Genomic DNA, 26505 nt, shown 5'->3' on the forward strand with positions numbered 1-26505 from the left:
GATCTGGTGACTGGCTGCCCCAAGATCAATCATGCTTACACAGAGCTTATTATAAAACACTGCAGTTGTGCGATGAGGAAGTGCTAAGCATGCAGCTAGGTTTAGTATTCAAGTGATGATACCAGACTCAGAAGTTTCTGATTTTGTTCTGGGAGTCTCATTTGCCTTATCCATCAGTGCTTATCCAGCACAGTCGTGTTGCCAGGCACTACACTCAAATTGTTCAAGAGCTGTTGTAGCTCAAAAGCTGCACATGGCCCCCGTATCATGATTTAAAGCCTTAAAAAATTCTGAAAGCTCAAATTATGTTTTTTAGGCTTTGGAGTAAAAGACTATTAGGTTAAAAAGTTCTCATCTGAATTTGCTCAAATCAGTATTTTAAACATGCCATAGAACAATGTAGGGGGGTGTGTGTGTTAACTTTTTGTCTTGTTCTGTGTAGTTGATCTGAATTTCCAAGGCTAATGGAATGCTTTCCACCCACATTTCATTTAGTTTCTCTTGAAGTACATCTTAATTTCTCAAAATCATCCCATTTCCCCTTGACAAGAGCTTTTATCTTGTTTTCGTTTCAGAGAATTATCCACCCAGAGCTCTTTCTTCAAGATGCAGCTTTCCAAAAGCTGTTTCTGAGAAGGGATGTCTTTCACTTGAGTATTTTTCCCCAAATGTTCCCTACCCTCACACAGAGCAGTCTTAATATCCTTTTTGGATGCATATTAGACTCACTTGTGTCTTGGATATATCTGCTTTGTTAATGAGTATTTGGAGGAACATGATAGGGGAGGGGGTGTCCCCCCTTCTGCAGGGAGTCTGAAGCGGGGAGTAGACTTGGAGAAATGTAAGGTTTATAGGGTTTCTTGCTACATCTGTGTTTACTCAGCTTGTTTAGAGTTCTGATGGTGCAGGACTGATCACAAAGTACTATGATTCTTCCTGTCTGGAAAATACTGATTTGTTCTCATTTTAATTTGGGAGGTTTTCCTCCTAAGACCAATTCTTTGTGTAAATAAACTTATGTATGACTCATTCAATAGTTACAAGCATGTATGGACAAAAAGCCAGTTTAAAAAAAGTAAAAAAAGCTTTAGCGCAGTTTCCTGAATAATTTGGTGCTCTCTGCTAAACATTATTACATACTTGTTGCTTGAGGGGAACATCACCCTCCTGTACAGAATTAAGTATATATAATCTGGAGAGCTCAAGACTCCACCTGCTTTCTACTAAAATTACAACGATCTTTCTTTTACCTAATTGGTGCATCATCATTGTAGGGATATTGTAATTAAATTGTGTTGTTTCTGAAAGTTATTAAGCACTCAAAGTAATGATCTGCAATAAAATATCACTAAGGACAATTACTAAGTTCTACACTTCGGGTAATCAGCTGTAAAAATAATATGGTCAAGTCCTTGGTTTGCAGCATTTCTGCAGAAAACTATCTCAATGTGAAGACAGATTTTAAAACTGAAAATTATTTAATGATATTGTACCACTGCAGAAACTTGAAGGAAATAAATGCAAATATGGAGGGATGTGTGTACGTGTTTCTATTTATTTATATGTACACATTATATATGTACATTTACATCTATAAAATATAAATGCATATAAAGGTATTATGTATAGGGTATTAAAAATAATATGCTAACTCTGATGCTAAGAACTCTTCTGGAGTCCTCTGTTCAGTTTGCTTCATAAACATGCAAGTTGCAAAGGATTCAGAAAAGCACATCAAAGCTGACCAGAGATCTAGAAAATCCAATTTCTGAGGAAAAAAAAATTGACAAATTTTGTCTGAGAAATGAGACAAGGGAAGCAATCTTTAAACTGTATGTTGATAAGGAAAGAATATTGATAAGAAAGTATATTGATAAGGGAAAGAAAATGTTTTTCCTGTCTGCTGGAGGCCAGGCATAAAATGGGCTTAAATTGTCTGAAGTCTTGGATAAGAGAGAGGAGAACTCTATAATGACAAAGATGCTCAAGTGCTGGAATAAGTCATCTACAGAGGCTGTGAAAAACCTCGTTAGTGTGGAAATTTAACAACAAATTAAATGAGTTCTGAAGCATACTGGCTTAAGGAAAGCTGGTTCTGCTTTAGAGTACTTTAGCTCTGATTTCTGCTGTCAACTCAGGTTTCTTATGTCATTTCAAAATAAAGATTATTTCTAACTCAGTAAAGACCCTAGTTTAAATTGAATCTGCTTGCTGACCCTAATGATGGTGTCATAGCTGATGAGCAAGATGGTGGCTTCTTGTGGATCTGATTTTGATTAAATGTGATCAATTTGGCGAAGAGAGTTAAATAACTACTTCTGCTGCAGGGTACCAAATTCCAAAACAGTGATAATAAGCCTGTAGTAAGAAGACTAGGATGTGTTGCTTAAGTTTTAAGCTGGAGGGAAACAGAGCATTTCCTGTTTGTGAAGGGAAGTTCCAGGAAGTATCCACGAAAGTCTCATGAAATATTTAACTCAGTTGTGGTTGCTTCTAGTCGTCGTAGCTCTGCACCTCACATGTGGGGCAGAGACATTGATTTATGGCTGTTTCAGTTCAGTTACTGAATCCTAGCATGTACTCCCGCATGTATCTCCATATTTCATACGTATCTGTTTACCAATATCTCTGCTGCTAGACATTAAGAGCATCAGTTCTCCCAGTTTTCAAAGCACATGCTGCTTTAATAACTTTCGCAGACATTTGTAACACCATCTCCACACAATCTTCTTTAAGCCACCAGAAAAAACCACTTTTGCACGTCAGTACAGCAACCCATGACCTTCAGATTTGCACTTAATAAGACTGCCTGACAATTGCTTGGCACTTTCTTCCATTGCATTGTTTTTGGTGCTAATTTTTGATAAGTTTTTGAAGTTATTCATGTTCTTATTAGCTTAGTCACGGATCACGTGATGTTAGTGCTCTGTGATTCACATCTGATTCATTTCACGTTGTACATTACGTGGTAGAGTTGGAACCTGCTTATGAAATAAAGACAATGCTTATGAAATAAAAGCCTCTGAGACCTAGAAAAGCTATCTTTTCTTTCTTGCAAACTTTGATTGAGTTAAGACATTCTTGGCATTCTTCCTGTTGCTTTATCATCGCAACCATGAGCAGGAAGGTCTCAGTACAATGATCTTGGTGAGACTGCTCCTCGAGTACTGTGTTCAGTTCTGGGCCCCTCACCACAAGAAGGATGTTGAGGCTCTGGAGAGAGTCCAGAGAAGAGCAACAAAGCTGGTGAAGGGGCTGGAGAACAGGCCTTATGTGGAGCGGCTGAGAGAGCTGGGGTTGTTTAGCCTGGAGGAGGCTGAGGGGAGACCTCATTGCTCTCTGTAACTACCTGAAAGGAGGTTGTAGAGAGGAGGGTGCTGGCCTCTTCTCCCAAGTGACAGGGGACAGGACAAGAGGGAATGGCCTCAAGCTCCGCCAGGGGAGGTTTAGGCTGGACATTAGGAAAAAAATTCTTCACAGAAAGGGTCATTGGGCACTGGAACAGGCTGCCTAGGGAGGTGGTTGATTCACCTTCCCTGGAGGTGTTTAAGGCACGGGTGGACGAGGTGCTAAGGGGCATGGTTTAGTGTTTGATAGGAATGGTTGGACTCGATGATCTGGTGGGTCTCTTCCAACCTGGTGATTCTATGATTCTATGATTCTATCTTGTCTATTGAGCATACTCTTTCTATTAAGTGTATTTACTACAGGCTTGGTGGCTATCAGGAGCTGTTAAAAAGCAGGTGGTTTGCTCTTACAGCCTTGCTTATTGGATTTTGAGTACTTTGATTCTTTTAACTATTCTAGGAACAAGTAATACTTCAGTTATTTCTAAATCACAAATTGCAGGAAGCCACAACTGGATCATGCAATAGAGTGGCTGACGGGCCTCGATTAAGATGTTCTTACCCTCTTATGTTGAGTCTCACACATGCAGTGGAATTTCTGTAGCTGTGTTTTTTAGGGGCTTTGTATTACTACATAGATCATAAAATATTTAGCCCTAAATGTCATTGCATTTTGCTCATGTAATTAAACACTGGAAAAGTATATTCAACTCCTAAATCCTTGTTTGTTTCAGAGAATATTTATTGTAATGTCTTAGTACAATAAGGTCGTTTATAGGAGGACAAGCATGTAACCAGTGGGTTATTTTTATTTTGCTGTAATGAAACAAAGTGAAGGCCTATGCAGTACTTTGCAGCTTTCTTTAAAGTAAATTGACTAAATGAAACACACCCATTCCACTTCATTTAGTATTCACTTGGTGGTTTTTCTGAGCAGGGTATGTGGTTAGAAACAGGTATACAAACGGAAGTGAAAATGAGTCTCAGAGTTTTAAAACAAACTGCTGGAGGTTCAAGAGTCTGAAGAGGCATTTAGAGACACTGTTGCAACACAGTAAAGAAGCCCTTTTATTGGCTCTACCATCTGCACAAAGATAGTTTACCATAACATTTTTTTACTCCCTTACACACATCTTTGCAGGTTAGGTCTCTGAAAAGAAGTGACCTAGTGGTCAGAGATGTGAAAGGCCCAATGACAGTTCTGAAACTAAAACTGTGCTAGACTCTGTTTTTCACCTACGGCCCATTTTTACCAGTAACTGCATGGATTTTTTTAAATTATGAATTTATGAAGTACAAATGGAAGAGGAATTGGTTTAAGTATTTTTCTTTTTACTAACATTTGCCAGATCATGGTGTACGCACTAGAAAAGTGCATGCTTTTGAAACTGAGCAGGAAGATTACACTAAGTATTTGGTACTGCATATGTTTGTAAAATTGTGTGCTGTTACAATTCCATGCAGACTTGCTGTTTAGTGCTGAACTGTTCTGGGAACCTTAAGAAGTTTTGCTGTAGAGTGTTTATTTTTTTAATAACATCATTAGTACAATGTTTTTCCTTGTGGATATGAGCCTTTTAGTTGTGTACGAGAATGGATAGCACAAAACTTAGTACCACTTTAAAGTGTGCAAAATAACTGCATGTTGTTGTTATGAAGTCTTATTTCTGTTGTGAGAGCATTAGATCTGGATGTTATGAAGCAAAACTGCATTTTTATTGTGCAAGAAGATACCACAAACATATTGTCCTAATCACTAATAGTAGGCAGAAGAATACTGTTTTTCTCTGCATCTTTGTAAAGCAGGAAAGGAGGAGTGGAAAAGAGACCTTCTAGAGGACAGAAATTCAATCTGAAACCTAGTGCCAAGTGATACCTGTGTTATGTCATATGGCAGAGGATTTTGGAATGTGCACAGAAGAGAAACTGCTAGGACAGCATTACATGTTGTGTTTGTCAGCAGGATATGATCTGTATTGAGCATTTCTGAAAAGCTGGCCATTTAGTTACAACTGTATATGCTTAATAGTGTGTGTGTGCATAACCGTTTGGCTTCAAAGTTAAGCGTATATTGAACTGCTTTTCGGATTAGACAAGAGCTGTTGAATGGAGGCTCTGGCAGAACACCAAGTTTTGTAAAATGGATGAAAATTGATAGAGGCCTCTATGTGCAAGGTCTAAAATAATTTTATTCTTCCCAGAAGGCACTGGAAGAATAAAAAATTCCAAGTATTAAAATCCCAAACAAGTATACCTTCCTAATGTTACAGCCTTCTTCTGCAAATTCCCCACTTCTCTGGCTGAATAGTTCACTGTTTTGCCCTCAGTGCACCTGCTATTATACCTAGGCAGTTTATATCCAAGAAAGGTTCTTTAGGTAATGAATAAAATTATGTGAGAACTCAAACGAAGAATGCATAAACTCAAGTTCATGCTATAAAATTGAATTTGTAGTGTAAATCAAAAGGCAGCCCAAGAACTTCCAGTTACTTGGGGTCTGTAATGCACTCATGTATGGGGTCATAGGGCACAGACTTTCTCCTCGCCCGTTACTCTTTACAATTTAAGTGTAACTACAGAATGCGTATTCTGAAAATGTTTTCTTATGTTCAGGGTTGAAGATCACCTGATGCATAAAGTTCTCATTTTGGGCTTGATAGCACTGAGTGGGTTGCTGCATGTTCACGTGGGCTCTGCCAGAATTTACGGTCAGGATTTTTTCTGCATGTCTTGCCTGAGAAGCTGGCTGTTGTTAAATATTTAAAAACTGTCATTGTGTTTTCTCCAAACTGAGTATGCTTTTCTAGAGAAATAAAGATACCCACACCAGGTATACTTAGCGTGATACTTAGCATTCCTTCTACTTTCAGGGCTTCAAACAGTTGACTAAAACAATAATTTCACTTGTAAACTACAGATCTAGGCTATTCTGAGGCACCTTCTTCCTGAACTGCATTTAGTCTGCATGAAATAGCCTGTCTGCCAGTTTAAAATAAATTTGATGGAAAGATAAGAATCTCAAAGAATCGCTTGTGTAGAAGAGAGACATCCAGATCAGTGTCCACATTGGTGTAGTGGCAGCTGTGTGAGCCCAGCATTGATTTGATTTGCTCTCTGGCAAGTCAGCCTGGATTCAACCACGGCATGTATTTATTGCTTTTGTGTACCCGATACCTTAAAGCATCAGTGAGGACTTACAACATTATTGTGGGGAAGAGAAGGAAAAGACTTTCAGGAGAGACTACGGTGATAAAGGGCATGAATAGGACTGTTGTGGAGTGATGAATAGAGGAGACAGAGCTAGAGGAAATCAGACTTTATCAGTTCTGCTAAAGATCCAATGTGTTGTTCAAAAGGAAAGACTTGGGGTCTGGGATTCTCCACATTTGGTATCTTCCTGTAGGAAGGCATAGAAACTCTTGCTTGGTGACTAACATCGACTATATTGTTTTGCAAGTGGGCTAAGTTTATTGTTTCTTTCAGGTGTTGTGCAATTTCAAAATTATTTTTACCCCTTCTATTAGTAGATGCCATGGGGCAAAATACCCACAAAATCCAGAAGATAGATATGGTTTAAAAACCTTCTTCAAGTGAAATCCGTGTAATGCACATTTTTCAGAAACAGAGCCACCACTGGGAGTATGCATAGATTAACCTCTGAGCTTCTGCGTGTTCTACATAATGTTTCATACACATGTAGGTATAGATCTTAACCTGTCTAAGTATTTTAGTGTTACATGTCAGCTGTACAAAAAGTCTCACAGACACTTAAGAATATTTCCGTTCTGTTTGACAAGTTCAGTCATGCCTCTAAGTGGCTGGTATGGACCAGTAACTGAATTATTTTGCTCTGTAATTCATTAATTTGTTTCAAAGGTTATAGTTATCTGCCTAAAACTAAGCATTTAAGTGCGTTGCTGGGCTGAGATCATTATGTATAATTATCTGGATATTTTGAGGGCTTTTGCAGTACGGCTGCTTTTTCTGCTTGCCTTTTTTTGGGGGGGGGGGTGTCTTCCAAGTCCTGGTAGTGAGATGCAATTATTGTTACATAGCTCTCATCAGAAAAAAATTATGCACTTCCTAAGTTAGTTAGTTAGTTACTACTGTCTTTGAAACAGCATAAGTGAACAGATCGGAGTAGAATTAGTATTCTGAAAAAGCACAAGTGAGCAGATCCAAGTAGAACTTGTATTCTGAAAAAAGCCTCTGGCAAGTTATTTACCAGGGTATACGAAAATTTCAATATAATTATTCCTCCTTTTTTTTCAGATTTAGAAGGAAATGCATATCGAAACAACCAGCTGCTAAAGATAATTCTGGCCATGCATCAATTTATCATCTCCTCTGCAGACATGCTCCAGAAAGTCATTGATCTATATCCTTTGTAGTATTCATCTGTTATTAAGGTAAAATTAGATAACGTGACACATTTGAAATGGGTAAGTGGTGTGGATGTATTGCTGTTCTAGCCATTAAACAACATACTTGTTCATTACAGTTTTTGGTTATATAGTGTGTTTCTGTTTGATTTAGGCTTGGGTCTTTTTGTTTGTTTGATTTAGCTTATCATTCACAGAGAAAAAGATGAAACCCCAGTTCAGTTTTCAAGTAGAATAAATCACCCTCCATTGGCTGTCGAGGAAGATCTATAAGGTATTAGATTAGTGTAGGCACCTCAACTATGTGCTGTGAACCTGGGACTAAATTTCAGATTTCTTCTTCTCTTTCTGCCCTCAATACAAATACGAGAGCAACGAACAAAAGTATTATTTTTGAAAATATTCCAATGGTATTGCCTGGAGATAAAAATTTTCAACAAATATTATTATCTCACTTATAAAGTCAAAATTACAGTGCTGAAATAAATTATAAGCTTTTCCCTTCTATTTGTTACAATTTTGAGGTGACTGCCTGGACTCGTACACTTCCGGCTCGTTAGATTTTTCACAATGAACCTACCAGTTTGCACTTGCAATGCTAGTCTTTCTTAGGAATTTTTAATTGTGGAATACATTACCTCACTTCTTAGCTCTACAGAATGTTTTCTCCTAACTAGATGTACACAATATAGGAAGCAGACCTGACATGCTAAGAATCTCCAGCCAGTTTTGGTAGAATTTAATTTAGGTAATCTATTTTTTCCTCAAATGCTGTACATTACTGGCTTTTAAAAGCAGCACAGTTTACAACAGAACTTTACTCTAATATTAGATTGTGACTGTCCTGCTGCTTCTCTAACTACAAGTTGCTGGATCAAGTGAGCCAAGCTGGAAGTGTGGTGTAGTGTTGCATTTAACTTAGGCTCATGCACACTTTGAAAAAGGAAGAAAGTGATTGCTTCCATGTTTCTGAGAAGTAACATTTCCTAGAGTCAAAGAAGTGATTCAAAATTCTATCAGATATGCATATTTTGCAAGCTTGGTTTTTGACTCTGTGTATAGCTTCCTGTGAAAACATTGAAAGGTAAAGACAATTTTGAATGAATCAGATAGTCTGGGCTCTTCTGTTCTGAAAAATGTTGCAAATTTCTGTTTCATCATTTTCCAGCCCCTAAATCACATGAGCGATTTAGGTGGTTATGAATGATTTGTGAGGCACCTAACTTCAGACATTCAGTTTGGGGCCCTTCAAAGTATATAGGAACTTATTCAGATTTCGCTAGTTTTATAGTCAGCTTAATTTAAACACTTACTACAAGAATTGTGGATGGTATGTCCCCTCAGTTGCGGTAGATTTAGCCTACAGTTCATTTCAATTAGATTCTGGGCATTTTCATTAAGTTATGTTTTGTAGTCCTGAAAATATGTGTTTAATCTACAGTAGAATAATCAAGATGTGCATAAGAAGTTTTCCAAATAGATTTTCCATGTCTTCAAAGGGTATTGGCTACAATATGAAAACATTTTTTATAGAGCTAATAGACGAAAAATGTGGGTGTTTCTTTCCAGTTATCACAGAAAGTCAAATGAAAACTGTTACATAGATAGAAAGTTGAGGTTAGTGAGGAAAGGCATTTCACATTTTTCTCTACCATTGTATACAACTGTTAAAGTTTAAAAGAAAATAGCACCTATTCTGGAAAAGCTCCAGTGAATCATGCTTAACTGAAAAGGATTTTTTCATAAAGAGTAATTGATAAATATGTATTATTGTTTCAAATTTTATTGAAATTTGCAAGCTCATGAGTTCTATTAGAAATGGTGAGGCATGTTGCAAAGAAACATGTAGAAAGCAGAACCATGTCACTATTTTAACGCTGCTTAGTACTTGAATGGCTACATCAGTGTTACGCAGAGTAGTCATATTTACAATAAACTTTTGCTAATGATTTTGGGATCTATTTTGTATACCCTTGTGTAGAACCCTAATCTTATATGCCATCAGTAGAAGGATTTCTATTGCTTACAGGTAAAAAAGTATCGAGCATGTTACATTTCATACCGTATGTGAATCGATGTGGTTTTCCTTAACAGTTTTCTACCTATCTTAATGCTTTAGAAAATAAATCTTCCATGCTGTGTGTAAAGATATGCTATTTTGTGAGGTAAGAATATTCTTGCTTGGTAGCTATTAGTCTGAAGCTATGCATATGACACACAGAAGAAAGTTTTTGCGTATCTTAAGCTGATATTAAAAAGAGAAACAACCTCTTAAGGTTCATGTTAGCAGCTTTACACAAAAAGGCCCAAATGGCTTTTCTGCTTTCATTGGTTGGGTCAGAGTGCTTTGATATTATATGTGATCTAGGAACATTTTTGCTTTTAGGCAAATTCTTACATATACACATCCATAAGAATATGTATTTCTGTTTTTTGAACAAGCAGAGATTTTTATATGCATCAGTATGCTAGGTCTGGCTGGGATGGAGTTAACTTTCTTCACAGGAACCCATATGATGCTGTTCTTTGCCTGTGTGACTAAACACACCAACGTTTTAGCTGTTGCTGAACAGTACCTGCACAGTGTCAAGACTTTCTTATTCTCACTCTGCTCCCCAGTGAGGAGGCTGGAGGTGAGCAGCAAGCTGGGAGGGGACACAGCTGGCATAGCTGACCTGAATTGACCTCAGTGATATTCCATGCTGGAGAATGTCATGCTCAGCAATAAAAACTTGGGGAGTAGTCATTCTAAAGTAGCTCTTGCTTGGATGCTGGGGGGAGATCTTGTGGGAGACAGTGAGTGATCGCCTTTGCATCACTCATTGGTCTGGTTGTTTGGTTTTTTTTTTCCTTTCGTTCAGTTATTAAACTCTCTCTGTCTTGACTCACATTTTTTTCTCACTTTTGCACTTCCTCTTCTCTTCCGAGTTCTGCTGTAGGGGGAGGAGTGAGCTATGGCCTGAGTGGATACTTAATTGCTGTCGGGGTCAAACCACAGCAGTAGCTGACAAATTACACATAGGAATTGATACGTGACTGAAACAGTTTTAATGCCAATGTAGAAAAGTATAGGTCTCTGAAAATGCTTTGTATGTGTGAAACTGAATCACCTGTTAACTATTAAATATATTTAATTAGTAAATTTTGCTTCAGTTAGTAGACAAAATTCTGACTAGCATAGTGCATTTTTTTTTTTTATGCCCAGACCAAATAATTTCAAGTTTTAAAGGAATATATAAAATGATCTGGAAATTAATGAAGAAAAGATTGGCATGTATATTATCTAGATTTAATATGAAATTAGAAATCCTAATGAATTTATTGAAAAATATATGTATTATAATTCTATACAGCATTAAGTCAGGTATTTTCTAATTTTTAATCTTGAAATTTTTATTTTTGATAGGTAGTCTAGCAAAAGCACCTAAAAGCAAGATTTATTTTGATTTGATCAAGAAGAAATATGACTCATAAACAGCATCAACTATCTAAATTGCATCTTTACTGATGTTAGAGCAAAACCCTTATTTTTGTGTTTCTGTTTTCAATGTGCAATAGATATTGGATTACAGAGTTCTGGGTTATGTTCAAAGTGGACTCTAAACTATCTGCAACTATGGATGAATTTCAAGAACTGGTTAAAGCTAATGGTGAGGAGTTACACTGTCGTCTAATCGACACAACTCAAATGTGAGTGCCAAAATTTCAATATGCTTGAATGTATAGGATGCTTGGTCCTATAGTTAAATTAATTTTAATGTCATATGTTGTCTGTTCTTCAAAGAGCTTATGCATAATTATAGATTAAATATTTATTATGTAGAGGAACATTCTTGAACAGCCTTTCAAGGATGGTTTATCTTGGATAGACTTTATGCTAGGCTTTATGCCAATTTTTATGCTAGATAAATTACACTGTCCAGGGAACTTAAAAAATTTGTAGAGATCTAGTGGTTTTGGAAGATCACTTGAAGGCAATGAGAAGGGAGAATATATTTTGACTTGGTAGCAGATGAGGTTAAAAATATATTGCTATATTTTTAACACCAAATGTAAGCGAGAAGATAGTTTATTAAATTGTCAGACTCTTCATACTATTTTATATGATTTTAATTACAAAATAACTTGTCCTGTCAAGAATAAATCATAAAGCTATATATCACATAATTCTTTCTCGGGAAGAGAACTTTGCTTGCTGGAGAGTGAGATAGTTCTTGTGGAACTGTATAACAGTTGCAATTTGTTATTTGGTTAGAAATGCACAAGAAAAAGCAGAGCAGACTTCGGCATAAATTTTGTACCTGGTTATGATAGAGGATACTTACTTTTTCAAATCCAATTAAATTTCATTATTGCATGGGCAAATAGCATAGAGGGACAGTTCTTACTCAGAGGCTGGTCAAAGGAAATCTGTAAGAATTATTAAATGGAAGAGCACTGCAGGTGTTCAATGAAGACAAAGTTATGGACAGCAATTCTGGAACTACAATGTATAATCTCATGCTGCTTAGTAGTACAGTAGTTTTGTATTTACCTGCTACATCAGTATAATACTTGGAGACTAACAATAATGTTTTGTCATATAATCTCTAACGCATGAAAGGAGTCTGCTGTTTAGAAATTCAAATAATTCACTTCTATTGCATTAAGACATAAAAAAATGTTGGTTCTGTATTAGGGAGGGAGGAAAATTTTGCTCTTCAGAACATAACTCAGGGTAACTCTGTCTTAAAATTTGTCTAAAAGAAATTCTAGGGATTGGTCTAGAAAGCTGACACAGCGTGTAAAGACCAACACCAGTAAGAAACGGAAAGTATCGCTTCTTTTTGATCACCTTGAGCCAGAGGAGCTGTCAGATCATCTTACCTATCTTGAATTTAAGTCTTTCAGAAGAATATCAGTAAGTGATTCATTTTTATTTGTTAATTGATTTATTTATTTTAAACAAAGATGGGAAGGACATAAAAAAGATGAGAGAGAGGTAGTATTGCACAATTAACCCTGCAGTGCAAGCTGTTGGACAAGCTGAGTTTGTGTCCAGACACATTTTGGTTTACTAGTGTTGAAGATGGTCAGTGGTACTTAATTCAGAGAATATATCCTTGTGCTGCAGCCATTTGAGATGGGGAGGGTGAAGGTTTTAAGCAACAGAGCAGAGTCGGGACAAAGTCAGTTGGAGGGAAGAGGAATAAACCATTTGATCTTGTTCCAAATAATGTCTTTTTGTTAGAACAAGTGGTGTCACTGGGGCATAAGAACAAGCAGCCTCTTTTGATTCAAATAAGTAATAAGGGTGAAATGTTCTGAAGGAAACTAGGAATATTCTCCTAGAACATTAACCTGTGGCTGTAGGAAACAGTGCAGCATTCTTGTGCAGTGACTAATGGACTGTCTTTATAGAAGATGTCCACTAGACTCTGCTTGCCATTTTTGATTGTGCAAAGTGAAATAAAGACTAGGGAAAGCACTTGAGAAAATGCTGTTTTTTAATGTAAAGGATGTTTAAAATATTTTGAGACAAACTTTCAAGTACACAAACAATTCTTAATTATTTATATCATTTTTTTTCATTTGATTTGTTTTCTCAGTCTTGATGGTAGCTAATTAGATGCCAGCTTCCCTATGCACCTTGCTTTCACTTGCATACTCGTATGCTACTTTACTTTTACTTTATTACTTTTATTCAAACCTGATACAGTTTACACATGAGAGACCAAAATCTAAGATGGTTGCAAAGTCAGTGTGATGGTAACAGTGAAAGCAAAGTAGAATTTCTAGGGGGTTTTGTTTATTTTGGTTATTTAGTGGGTGTGTTGTTTGTTTGGGTTTTTTTTGTTTTGAAACCCTACAATTAGAAGATGGTGTCTTGCAAGGAAAGGGGCTTTCAATACGCTGTGGAAGGTTTCACAGTCATGTGTTAGTAGACCTTCTTTTGAAGCTGACAGTACATGACTTTTCATGTTTTGTGCTAAATTCAAAAAGCCATAGAACCAAAGTCATGCACAGATTTCTGCCTGTAGGCAGTAATAATATGCAAAGCTTATATAACTCAATGTTTTCAAGCTCTGTGCAGACATAAGGTACTTAATGGTTAATGGGCATAACAAGTATGATTGCAGTCGATGTCAGATACGTCATAGAGTTCCAAGAGTTTCACACTTGTGTACATTTTTATATGCAGGGGCCCTGCATATGTTTTGGTATAAATCAAGTTTACTGAAGTCTCAGATCAGAAAATAAAGTGTAATTAATAAATAGCTATACTCATTAACTCTTTGCAGAATGTGTTCATGATACGCTAAGTCACAGAATCCTTTTGTTATTCTAACATGGTTGCATATACTGGGAGAAAGCCTGCGAAGGACCAGCTGTGTTATCAGTCACTGGAATAACTATTCATAGGTATGGTCATTTGAAAGTCAGAAAGGAAAACTTGATCCCCTGAACATGCACAGCAGGCAGCAAAATCTTCCATGACACACCAAGTTATCTTGCAGCAAACAAAAATGCAGGGAATGGTCTTCACAGCGTAATAACTACAGGTCTGCTGGTGTTCAGAAAGCAGTTTCATTTCTAGTTATAAAATTGAGGGAGGCTACAGTCTTTTGTAAGGATATGGATTCTGCTTTCGTGTTGAGGCTCATAAGTTAGTCATTACAAAACCAGACTCTTGCATTATTTAAGTACCTGGACTTCATTACTGTATCTGCCACTAACAATCTTGTTAAAGCTGACTTTGTTAATAAATTCTTGCACCAAAATGGTTTTTAAACTTTAAGTAGTATGTTAGATATAAATTTGTTCAGCATTTTCAAAAAAATCTTTTTTGAAGGAGAGAACTGCTGAGAACAAAATCTAAACTCATCAAACTGACTCATAATTGTACTGAAACTGCTATGAAGTCCATAATTATGTAGTCAGCTATTGAGAAATTATCTGTCTGTATAGAGTAGATGCTTAAATTTCAAGATCCAGCCAAAGCTGGCTGGGCTTCAAAATTGAAATAGTAATTGGAAGTAAGTACTATGTAATCTCAGAGACAGCTCTACTTATCACTACTAATGTTCCTTCCATTTTTAATTTAAAAAGAGAACAAATCCAGAGATGTCTGCTGTCATATCTGCTTTTTAAAGTCTTAGTAGTTCTTATTAAATCATAGAATCATAAAGGTTGGAAAAGACTTCTAAGATCAAGTCCAGCCATCAGCCCAACACCACCATGCTTATTAAACCATATTCAGATGGAAAACAGTTAAAAAGTGAAGAGAAAGTGAGACAAGGAAATCAAGAAGCAAACAGCAGCCTGACAACTTATGACCTTTTCTTAAGGATTGATACCATTTGGCATATTACTGTGGCTTTAGGAAAGGAATACGTGTCTATTACAACTATGAATTATTTAAGGTGTTAGTATTAGAAGCCAGAGTAAAGAATGGATGTATAAATCCCATATCTCATTTTCTGATGATGCCAATTCTTGTGCATTCTTGTTAGTGGATAAATCAAGTGCATATATAAACATTGCATCAACAAAACCAAATTACTACATCTTTTTGATCTTAATGAAAAATGGCTTTTAAAAAGTCACATACGGGTGTCTACTGAACAATATCACGTTACTTTGGTAAAGTAAGAGAATTTCACAAGCTGCATTAAAAATATTAAGGAACTTGTAGGCCTCATTCTCAATGGTCTTATCTCAGTTTTACATCAATCTCAATGATCTTTCTTTTTGTATTAGTGTAGCTTAATTCCAAAGTGTGCCCTTGCTTCATAAACCTCTTAATTTCCTTATACTTCCTGAAACTATCACTGGATTACTAGATTATACCTTAAATTCAGTTCAGTCTTCCCTGTAAAAGCCTAGATTCAATGGATCTGTGGAGCCACTGAGGATGGGAGGAAAGGCTCCTGAGTTATATGTAATGCAAATGATGTGATACAAATTATGGTGAAAAGATGCTTTCCTTTAATTCAATTTGTTGAAGATTTCTGCTTTGAACTGAACAAAGCTTTTACAAAGGAGAGATTCAATCTTATGGATATTTAAGGTGTCAAATATGTCTTGTATATTTAAATTGAAAAGCAGACCTGTATCTGCACACAGGTCATGAGCTACATGAAACTGTACATGAGTTTTCTTTTCACTTTTTTGTTTTGTTTTGTTAAGTTCTCAGATTATCAAAACTACATTGTGAATAGTTGCGTGAAGGAGAATCCAACAATGGAAAGATCAATTGCTCTTTGCAATGGTATCTCTCAGTGGGTACAGCTGATGGTTCTCAGCAGACCAACACCACAGCTTCGGGCTGAAGTGTTTGTCAAGTTCATTCATGTTGCACAGGTCAGTTAAATTTTGACACGTGTGGTGTTGATTTTGTCTTTCTCTGGTACAGCCCCTTAGTTGCTCTTCACATACTACTACTGTAGGGTCAGTTGGCAGTGTTCGCACAGGTCTCCTGGTTCACACGTACAGCATGAATATTTGTGTACGCTATGGTTTCATACCAAGTATTCAGGTGTAACAGTGTCACAGCACCATCTCTTTCTTATATCCATTCAGAGAAATTGTTTTCAGTAAAAGAATATACTTGCTTTTGAATCAGCTGGTGAGATTCCGAGCTGTGACTGCCTTTCCAGAACATGAACCACTAGCACACCTTTGGCCTTAAGCAGAAGCATTTCTCCCAGACAAGCCTGACTGGGTAGAAGGAGAGCTGTAGTCTTATTGGTATTCTTTACATACCAATTCAAATGCAGTCACAAACGAGATAGTAGGCAGTGTTTCCTAGTTGTGGTAGACTATGGGAGAAGGGAGATGTACTGAGGAATTACTTTGAAGACATTGTGTCTGCAGAATTAATATCTGATTTAATACCGTAGAATAAGTACAAGTTACACCCAGTAAAATCACAACCCATTACCAAAACAAATGAAATCAAATGAATAGTGGCACAAAACTTGCAAGACTTTAGAGGAAGACAATAGAGGAAATGTAGAATTTGGATGTGCATATTGAACAACTTGAACCTTTAAATAATAAATATTTATTGTTTGTATGTCAACACAGAAGCTCCACCAGCTGCAGAATTTCAACACATTAATGGCAGTGATAGGAGGTCTCTGTCACAGTTCCATTTCCAGGCTCAAGGAAACAAGTTCATGTGTTCCTCATGATGTAATTAAGGTTGGTATTACTCCTCTAAGTTTTACATATAAGAGAATTTCTAACTTTTTTTGTCATTGCACACACAAAAGCCAACCTTATTTAATTAGATAAAATGTAGAGAAAGGAAAAAAAAAAACAGAAAAAGGAAGACTTACTTTGGTTTTAAAGTTTTTTCTTTGTCATTTCATCTCTACACCAGTAACTCCTACATCTCCCACCTCACATTTCTTCAAGATTTGTATAACTTCTCTAATGTTTAATACTCAGATGTGACAATCTGCATTTTCATCTATATGCAGTAGTACAGAATAGCATTCAAACACAAACCCAGACAACTGGATCCTAGAACATTTGAAAACCAAACTATTGTTGTCCATAGCGACACTGACCATCCTGAGTCTATGAAATGTTGGCACACACCTCTGCACTTTGCATTTAAAACTAAAAGGAACATTTTTTTAATCTGATCTTTCCCTATGGCAGTTTTTATGTAGTTCAGATTTGAACAAACTTAGGCCTAACACTCACACATTATAATACAGTGGAATGTTAGGAATCAGTTGTGATTTCCAAATAAATTCTTGTGAAATACAGATAGATATATATTTTTTTTGCTGAGATTCTGCTGACTAAAACTGTGAAGAAAAGCATATTTTTTAGCAATGGAATGAATTCTTCAGAGACTTCTTAAGAGACTCATGTGCTTTATTATTTTATTTTGTTTGGGGCCTGAATGCTTTCATATAGGTATCTAATGAATCTGCCTTGATCACAGAATGATCACTGAGTGAAGAATGCATACCTGGAATATAGACCAGAAGTATGACTTTCCACTGATAATTATTGCAGCTCTTAGGATCCATAAAAGCAGTTAGCAAGCTTATTTTAGAGGCATGTTGTTTTACAAATTTTGTCATGAGGAGTGGACTGCACACATGTCCATCGTTTGCATAACTTTTTGCATCAAGAAAATGTATACAAGCATTAATAGAAGGCAGGTATATAAACCCTGCTAATTAGTGAGTTGAGAACATATTTAAAGTTTAACTACAATGAACATCTTTTCACGGTTAAAAATCAAGGGAGTAGACTGAAACTTCCACAAGAAATCATTCATCCATTGATTTTATAATGTTGAGTCAGCTTTGTACCTAGATAGTTTTAAATTAGGGAAATATTTATACTGCTAAACTCAAGATTAACAAGTCAAATATATTGTTTCTTCTTGATTTCCATGGAAAAAAAGTTTTCTTAAAAGCACGTATGTGCCACCTTGAACTGTAGTAGGATTTCTGGTCAAGCTGTGACGGGACCATAACACAGTGTAGGATTTCTCTGCCGGGACCAGCTGGTGACCTGGAAGCCAGAGAAGTGCATTCTACATTTTTAGGTGAAGATGGTTGCTTTTATGAAGGTCAGAGAGCTTGTGCTGTGCTTATGTGTTACCTGCGTACCCATGCCCTTGATTTGAGAGGATCAGCTTTCTTCTCATTGACTATGTAAGGCATGTAGGAGGACCAACATTGTAGATTAGACTACAGATTAACTATCTATAAGGCTCTATTATAGATAGTTAAATTAAGTGAGGTGAATACCCCTTAACAACAAATGGGAAATTCTTGTGCTGTATGACCAGAACAAAAACATAAACTAATTTTGATCTTTATGTTTTCTTTTTTATTTTTTTAGGTGTTTAATGAGATGACAGAATTGCTTTCATCTTACAGAAATTATGACAGTTACCGACGTGCCTATAACGAGTGCAGTAACTTTAAGATCCCAATCCTTGGGGTCCATCTGAAAGACCTGATATCACTTTATGAGGGCATGCCAGACTACTTAGAGGACAAAAAAATTAACGTATACAAACTATACTCTCTGTATAACCACATAAATGATCTGGTACAACTCCAGGAAATGCCACTTCCCCTGGAGGCTAACATGGACCTTGTTCATTTGCTTACAGTAAGTCTGTTAGAGGAGATAAATACCTCAATTTTAAAAATAATTTCATATAACTCTCAAACAACTAGGTAGGGAATTCCATTAATTATAAATACATAATATTCTATGATTTTTTTTTCTTTAAGGAAATGTACAATACAAGAAGAGAAAAGGTGGTACTGATATTTTGGGCAGCAAGAGTAGAGGTGCCAGTTAGGCAGTATACCTCCAATTATTTCTATAAGGGAAAGAAATGTTTATTTCTGCTGCACTACAGTATTATGCATTCTGTCTGTACTTTCACTAAGGAAGTGTTCTGAATCCTCTGCTGATTAAACCTCAATAGGGAGGAAGAAGTAAAGCTTCCTCAGATGCACCTTGGAGGAGTAAAATTGCATACAAATCTTCCTTGTGTTGAACATACAAACTTTCACATAAAAGTTAAGTCCTTCAAGATATACCTTCAAGTTAAGTCCTTCAAGATATACCTTCAAGTTAAGTCCTTCAAGATGTACCACATCTCTAGCCAAGTTTCATCAGGTACTAAAAAGACTGACTGACATAAGTATTAGTCAAATACAGTTGTTGTACTGCCCTTCCAGTCAGCTAGTCAGTGTCATGTTATTGCCAAAATCATTAATACCTTGGACGTCTGTCACAGCAATAGTTTTACCTTCTCCTAGTAAGTTAAAATACTACCTTTTATTAAAATAGTTAATCTGCCTTTCTTGTTTTTCAGTTTTCTTTGGCCATAATCTCAGCTTGGAAAAACTAGTTAGGCTGCTTCCACTTTCTAGTTACAAGCTCTGTTTCAGGAAAGACTCTAATAGATAAAAATTCATATGTGCTTGAGGTTATTTGTTCTGTCTGGGAGCACTTGTGTGTGAAAGTCAGCACATGTGCTCAGGGTCTGAAATAGAGCTACATAAAGTGAAGAATTTCTTCCTGCCAATGTTTTAAGTATTTTGTCTCAAATTTTTCGAAGTCTAGTAATTTTCTAAATAATGTTTTATAAAAATGGCTATTACAAATATTTAGGACTTTGGCCACAATTTCATGTAGCTATATATTATAGGACATAAATTAAAAGAAATAATTTATTTCTAATCTACTAATATTCTAGAGCACATAATTTTCCTGTTTGTTCTCTGATTTTTCCAACAGTTTTCTCCTTCTCCTGTTTCTTTTAGTCATATGCTTTGCCATTAGCAGGCAAATCAGTTTGAAGAGATATTAGTAATTACATGCATAAGTCAATAATTCATAGAAGTATCAACATCTGGATTTTTGGTTTTTGAGTGTCAGAAACTGCTTCAAGATTTCCCCAGGAATCCAAAATTATTCACTATTATGACTACAACAATAATTCTTGCAGTTGTTCACAAGGAAATTATTTTATACCTGCAATCTGAGTAATGTTATATGTTAGATAAAAGGGCATATTTTGGTTTCTTAGTTTATATGCATATGACTGCTGTGATCTTGACTATAAGGAAATTTATATTTTCTTCAGACTTGCCATAGATTGAGGCTTTTCTATTCAGTCAATCACATCTAGTGTGAATATTTTCATGTGGGTATTCAACGAGTGTCATATTACCAATCCTTATTCTTAGCTTGAAATTTGTTTCCAGTCAATAAAATATTTGCTATATTTTTCAAAAGCCAAGGTATAAATTTGGTATTTTTTTCAAATTCCTATATTTATCGAAGTTTAATGTTTCTCACTTTACATAACTGCTATTGACAGCTAAATGTTCTCACTAAATATGTGCAAGTCCATCTTCTATCATCATCATATACTTCCTAGTTCAACATGGTCACAGCTGGTTTGGATAAATATGACAGGCTTAAATGGGTTTTCTGAGAATTAGGGTTTATAGGCAGTTTCATTAGGACAGTGCTTTTGTGCTTAGTTGCATAATAGAACACTTGAATATTACGGGAGTACCCTTTTTTTTCAGATTACTTATTAACTGACTGGTAGTTATGCCTACAGGCGCTTGCTGTGCTGATGACTGTGGCTGTGTACTGTTACAGATTTCCAGATAATGGCAATAACACACTGGAATTTAGAAATGTACCCATTTCAAATCACTGTGAACAGCTGTCCAGCTCATGTGTATTTTTCCTAGGTGCAACCTAAATTAAAAATTAACCCACCCAAAAAACTCTAATGCATGCCAGGAGGAAGTATGTCAAGTAGTAGTGACTGCTTTGGGATGAAAATAATGTTGTGTTTGTTTTCAGCTATCCCTTGATCTTTATTACACAGAAGATGAAATTTATGAGCTTTCATATGCACGAGAGCCACGAAGTCACCGAGCTGCTGTAAGGGCCTTTCCAAATTCATAAAAAAATACTTTCTTTATGAGTAATGTAATTTTTACCCTTGTATTCATTTTATTTTAATTTATGCGAAATAGAAAACATTTTAGTTTTATAGACTGAGCAATATCTGTTAAAGCATAAATTGTTTGGTTGATGGTGAAGGTTAAGCTAGAATATATGGGAGACTTGACACCATATCCGGTTTTATAATATAAACACAAATACCAATGAAGTTACTTGTGGAGGGATATCGGGCTCAATCTTGGCAATTGATACTGATTCTTTTAAATGAAAAAATTCTTATGTAATTCAAACGATCGGACTCTTGAGTGCTATATTGCAGTTTGATTCTTGTTTCATAAATATGGAAAAGATGGTGAATTTACAGTGCTGTCAGTCAACTGGCAAGTTTAGGAATGACCTAAAGAGAGGAGTTTCCGCTGAAGTACAATGTAATTATCAGAAGTATGATGTTGGGTCCAACAGACCATTTCTCCAGTCCTGTAACACATAGCCCATTGTCACAAATGAAAGTAGTATAGTACTGAAAATCTTTCCATGTTCCATAAATTTAAGTTTTGTTCAATTTATTCTAGCCATTGACACCTTCTAGACCACCAGTAGTTGCAGACTGGGCCTCAGGAGTAGCGCCGAAACCTGATCCAAAAACCATCAGCAAACATGTTCAGAGGATGGTAGATGTAAGTATGTTTGGCTCCTTTACCTTACCTGCCAGTTGTAGCCTTATTCTCTACGTATGAGAAGACACAAAGGAAAAAAAATTCTGAATGCATTCAAAGCTGTGCTGAGTTTGTAAGCACTTCTGTCCTTACAAACAGATAGTTCTGCCTAGCTGTAAATAGCAGCAGCAGCTGGTAAGACAGGAAGAGAAATTGCTTAAATGGCTAAAGAGCCAGCAGGGAGTGTGAGTGCTGGTTTGTATACTCCCAGAGTGCCAGGGAGTCCATTTCTACCAGTGACTCCAACATTAAGTTATTGGTGAAGTCTGAAAGTAGGTTTCTCGATGGTGTTGTTATTAGCTGCCATTGCTGTGTCTCTCATTTGTGTCACCTGCTTTACTAGAAACCCTCAAGTTAGCTCGGATGATTAATTCCAAAACTGACAGAGAGGAAGACGCAAAGAGCTTGTCTTTGCATCTCTGCTTCATCTCTTTTCCTTCTAAGCAGTTTTTATTGCTAGGTATCCTTTGATACGTGCTGTTTTGGAATATATTTCTAAATTTGGCCAGGGTGTGCTCCTTGCCTTAGGGCCAGAGATGAACAGTAACGCCATTCTACAAGTGGAAATAGGTGTCTACATGCCAATTCTATTATATAAACACTTTTCACGTAACATTAACTGGATGAAATAAGCAGGCTGATTTGGCTAGAGAGATCATCCCTGAGAGCACTAATTGAGTACTAAAGCATTAGTACAAGTTGTATACGTAGATGTAGATGTAATGGTCCTAAAGTAAAACTGAAAAAGAGGTGTCATTGTGCAGTGAATTTTTTAGTCCAGCCTACATTGACATTTTGCTAAAAATCAAGAAGTCCTCCTTCTTTAGACTCAAGCCAAAAAAAAAGCAGTTACTATTGCACCTTTTAGTACATACTGGAAGAAAGTGGGAGAAACTGGGAGAGGAAATCCATAAATATTGTGGAGACTATCTAAAGTCAGCCCACTCTCATTATAAACTGTTATACTGTTACCTTGCACAGTCTGTCTTCAAAAACTATGACCATGATCAGGATGGATACATTTCCCAGGAAGAATTTGAAAAGATAGCTGCCAGTTTTCCATTCTCATTTTGTGTAATGGCTAAGGACTGGTAAGTAGCTACAAATCTTTTCTAAGCTAGGTCTGCTTATCAACTTTGCAGCTTTGTTTTTTTTTGTTTTTTTTTGTTTTTAAATTCCATTACTGTCATTAGGGTAATAAAACCATCCTCTTCACCCACAAATAAAAGCGAAAACAGACAAAAGCAATTTCTAAGTCTGTTGTGAATGATATCTTCATGAGCTTAGAGCAGTGATAACCAGGCTGATGTAGGAGGAAGAACAGATAATAGAAAAAGAAATAGTTTTTGGATGATATTCCGTTAACACTACTAAAAAAATTTCTTAAGATGGCCCTGTCCCTCCAAAATAGACAATTGGCAAGTGTATATTTTGGTCAAATTAAGAACATTTTTCTTAACATATTAAAGCATGGAAAAGTATAATAATGGTTATTTGGAGATTTTCATTGTAGTTGTGAGGTTGCATCAAATATGCAGATTTTTTTTATCCTTACAGGCTGCACTTTGAATGTGTAGTTAAGCTTCTATAGATTTTGGGAGCAGTTGACAAGATTGCTGAGATCACTGTAGGTTTTAGTTCATGAAAATATTGCCATTATAAATTGTGAAGACGTTTTATTTTCCTTGTGCTTTTAAGAAAATGTGTGTCTCAAAAAAAACCCTTTTCTCTTGTGTTTGCAGGGAAGGTCTGATTAGCAGAGATGAAATAACAGCTTACTTTATGAGGGCTAGCTCAATCTATTCCAAACTAGGACTCGGCTTTGCTCACAACTTCCAAGAGACCACTTACTTAAGGCCTACCTTCTGTGACAACTGTGCTGGATTTGTAAGCTTACTTTGTAGTAAATTATGTTAACGTAGTTTGGAATCATGCCTTTTTAATCTCATAATCACACTGTGTCATATACAGAAATGAATTGAAAACACCAGTGAAGCTATATAGAATTCTAAGCTTCTGCCTGTGTAGCTATTTCAGGTACCCTTTACACCTGTTTTGGCAGTACTATTATCTGTTTAAACATGACTCCTATGTTTTGGTGTTTGGTTTTGTCACCAGACACAGTCTCAGGCAAGACTTCTAAATTGAGAACTTTCCACTCCATGGGCTGTTAGAACTCATGTCCTGGCACAAATGTGACATATCCTCTGCACTTAGCACAGAAAGATTTAGTAAAATTGACTCTCCTGCCAATCCTCAATTTAGCTGGGATCAAACAAGGGTGCTGAGATGGAATTCTCCATCTACTCCAGCTCCACGACTTCTCTATGGACCTGTCAGATTTGCTGATGTCATTAGACACTAGCCCAAGCTGTTTTGTTTGTAATTGAGGAATGTGCAGAAAATACTCTATCTTTTGTTAAAGAGGTAAATAGTTCATATTTTGATCTTGCCATTAAAAGGGTAGAAAGTCAAAGTATTCTGCAGGTAATTAGACCTTAGGAGCGAGCGGACTTGATGATCCTTGTGGGTTCCTTCCAACTCAAGGCATTCTATGATTCTATGAGAGGAACTTCTAATGGATTTTTATATCTGGAGGTATCAAATGTGCAGAGAAATATATTAATGTCTGTTTGTTTGAATTTCAGCTATGGGGAGTCATTAAACAAGGCTATAGATGCAAAGGTAAGACACTTCATACTTTGTTTTAACTTATAATTGATGGTGAATGACAAAACCCCCGGTCATCATGAGATCCATTGCTATGTCTATGGATCCATTTAGTCTGAACTGTCAGGAAGGAGGCTGATTCAAGAATAGTATGTCAGACAGATGGTCCAGAAGAAATGCGAAGGTGAAGGAACTCATATCTGATGGCTCTAAGACTTTGCATAACATCACTGAATCCAAAGGGTTTGGGATCAAACCCTTCTGTTCCAATGGCTGCAAACACCAACATTCTGTGACATCTGTGCAACACAATCACAGTGTGTATTTGCAAAGTTTTCTTCCTCATACAGGTATCTGCTTTCTCTGCAACTCCTACAGTCAGAAAGCTGTTTCGACTGAACGTTGCTATTTTGTACTTTCACATTGAAAAGGAACTTTAGGTGTATATAGCAAAGAGATGTTAGTCTGTTTAGCAAATGTTTGTTGTTAGGAGTAATGCGTGTAAAGAACACCAAAGAAACTTTATCGCTTCCTGGGGAGACAACACAGTGTGAGAGATGATTCTAGATACTACAACAGAGCCACTGAATCGTGTGAACTTTGTTTGCTTTACAGACTGCGGAATGAACTGTCACAAGCAGTGCAAAGATCTGGTTGTGATAGAATGCAAGAGAAGACCCAAAACTTCAGTTACAGACAGCAGCCCAACATCTGCTCTTGCCTCAAGTCTCTGCCCAATAGGAGTCAAAGAGCAACTCTATGGTGAGAAAAAGTCACATTAAAAATATCAAAAGATTTAGATAATCTTTCCTTTGTTCTTTTTTCTTTTAAAGCTGACTTATACACTACCATTTTAGGTTTTCTTCGTTAATTGCAATGTTTTATCAACATATAAACTAGAACCAGGTGTGAGTCTGTACCCAAGAAGATCATTCCTGTTCTAGTCTGAATAATTAAGAACTCCCCTTCTATGAGCTCTCTTGTCATACTGCACAATGTGTGGTGCACAAATTCCACAAAAACTGAGTAAATCTTCTGGCAGACACTCATGAGAACTAGATGCCATGAACTGAACAGTTGACAGGTTCATTTAACACTCTCACAAGTGTTACAAGTTACAAGTAAGTCAGTACACTCCAGATTTTACCACTGTTGTCACATTAAGTGACTACTGCGCTGTTAAAATTCTAACTCAGATTTCAATGTGGCATTTATAAAGTCAGTTTATTTGCATATCTGAATGCTAGGAAAACCAAGGGCTACTAGTGTTTATTGTTTCTATTTCAGTAGCAGAATCTACAACTCCTCTTCATCAGTCCATCTTTCATTTGATCAGAAATAAAAAATCTATACGTCTCTGTTCTTTTCTTGTTGCATCAAACAAGCTGTATAACCTTTATGTATTGTGTATTAAAATGTAGGCCTCCAAAGGAGCAAGTGCTGTCCTTAAATAAGACCTCAGGCTGCTTTTGTTTTGTTTTCCTTTTGATTTTGATGTTCCAACTCTCTCCATACTTACTTTCTTTAAATTTCTGTTCTGCCCTTTGCCTGTATCTAAAGTTCTTCAAATCTGCTTTCCACTTTGATATAATTATTTATGCTGTATTTCAGATTCATATTGCTGAATTCATAGAATCATAGAATTGTTGAAAATTATAGAATGGTTTGGGTTGGAAGGAACCTCAAAGATCATCCAGTTCCAACCCCCCTGTCATGGGCAGGGACACCTCCCACTAGATCAGGCTGCTCAAGGTCCCATCCAACCTGGCCTTGAACACTTCCAAGAAGGGGACATCTGCAACTTCCATGGGCAACCTGTTCCAGTGCCTCACCAACCTCATAGTGAAAAATTTCTTCCCAATGTCTAATCTAACTTTTCCCCCTTTCAATCTAAAGCCATTCTCCCTTGTTCTATCACTACAT

At 36.5% G+C, this 26505-nt stretch overlaps 1 protein-coding gene across 1 annotated transcript in view; it reads left to right on the top strand.

Annotated features, from left to right (window-relative positions):
- The window catches only part of RASGRP1 (RAS guanyl releasing protein 1), a 45815-nt gene that overhangs the window by 11800 nt on the left and 7510 nt on the right, over nucleotides 1-26505 (top strand). The window contains exons 5-17 of the mRNA XM_069857027.1: nucleotides 7620-7725; nucleotides 9832-9894; nucleotides 11288-11419; nucleotides 12476-12629; nucleotides 15899-16072; nucleotides 16799-16915; nucleotides 18587-18862; nucleotides 21092-21172; nucleotides 21769-21873; nucleotides 22894-23003; nucleotides 23655-23799; nucleotides 24561-24597; nucleotides 25198-25344. Coding sequence (XP_069713128.1) covers nucleotides 7620-7725; nucleotides 9832-9894; nucleotides 11288-11419; nucleotides 12476-12629; nucleotides 15899-16072; nucleotides 16799-16915; nucleotides 18587-18862; nucleotides 21092-21172; nucleotides 21769-21873; nucleotides 22894-23003; nucleotides 23655-23799; nucleotides 24561-24597; nucleotides 25198-25344 — 1647 coding nt within the window. The remainder of the gene's footprint in view (nucleotides 1-7619; nucleotides 7726-9831; nucleotides 9895-11287; nucleotides 11420-12475; nucleotides 12630-15898; nucleotides 16073-16798; nucleotides 16916-18586; nucleotides 18863-21091; nucleotides 21173-21768; nucleotides 21874-22893; nucleotides 23004-23654; nucleotides 23800-24560; nucleotides 24598-25197; nucleotides 25345-26505) is intronic.

This window comes from Phaenicophaeus curvirostris, chromosome 5 (genome assembly GCF_032191515.1).
Source record: "Phaenicophaeus curvirostris isolate KB17595 chromosome 5, BPBGC_Pcur_1.0, whole genome shotgun sequence".
Taxonomy (NCBI): Eukaryota; Metazoa; Chordata; class Aves; order Cuculiformes; family Cuculidae; genus Phaenicophaeus; species Phaenicophaeus curvirostris.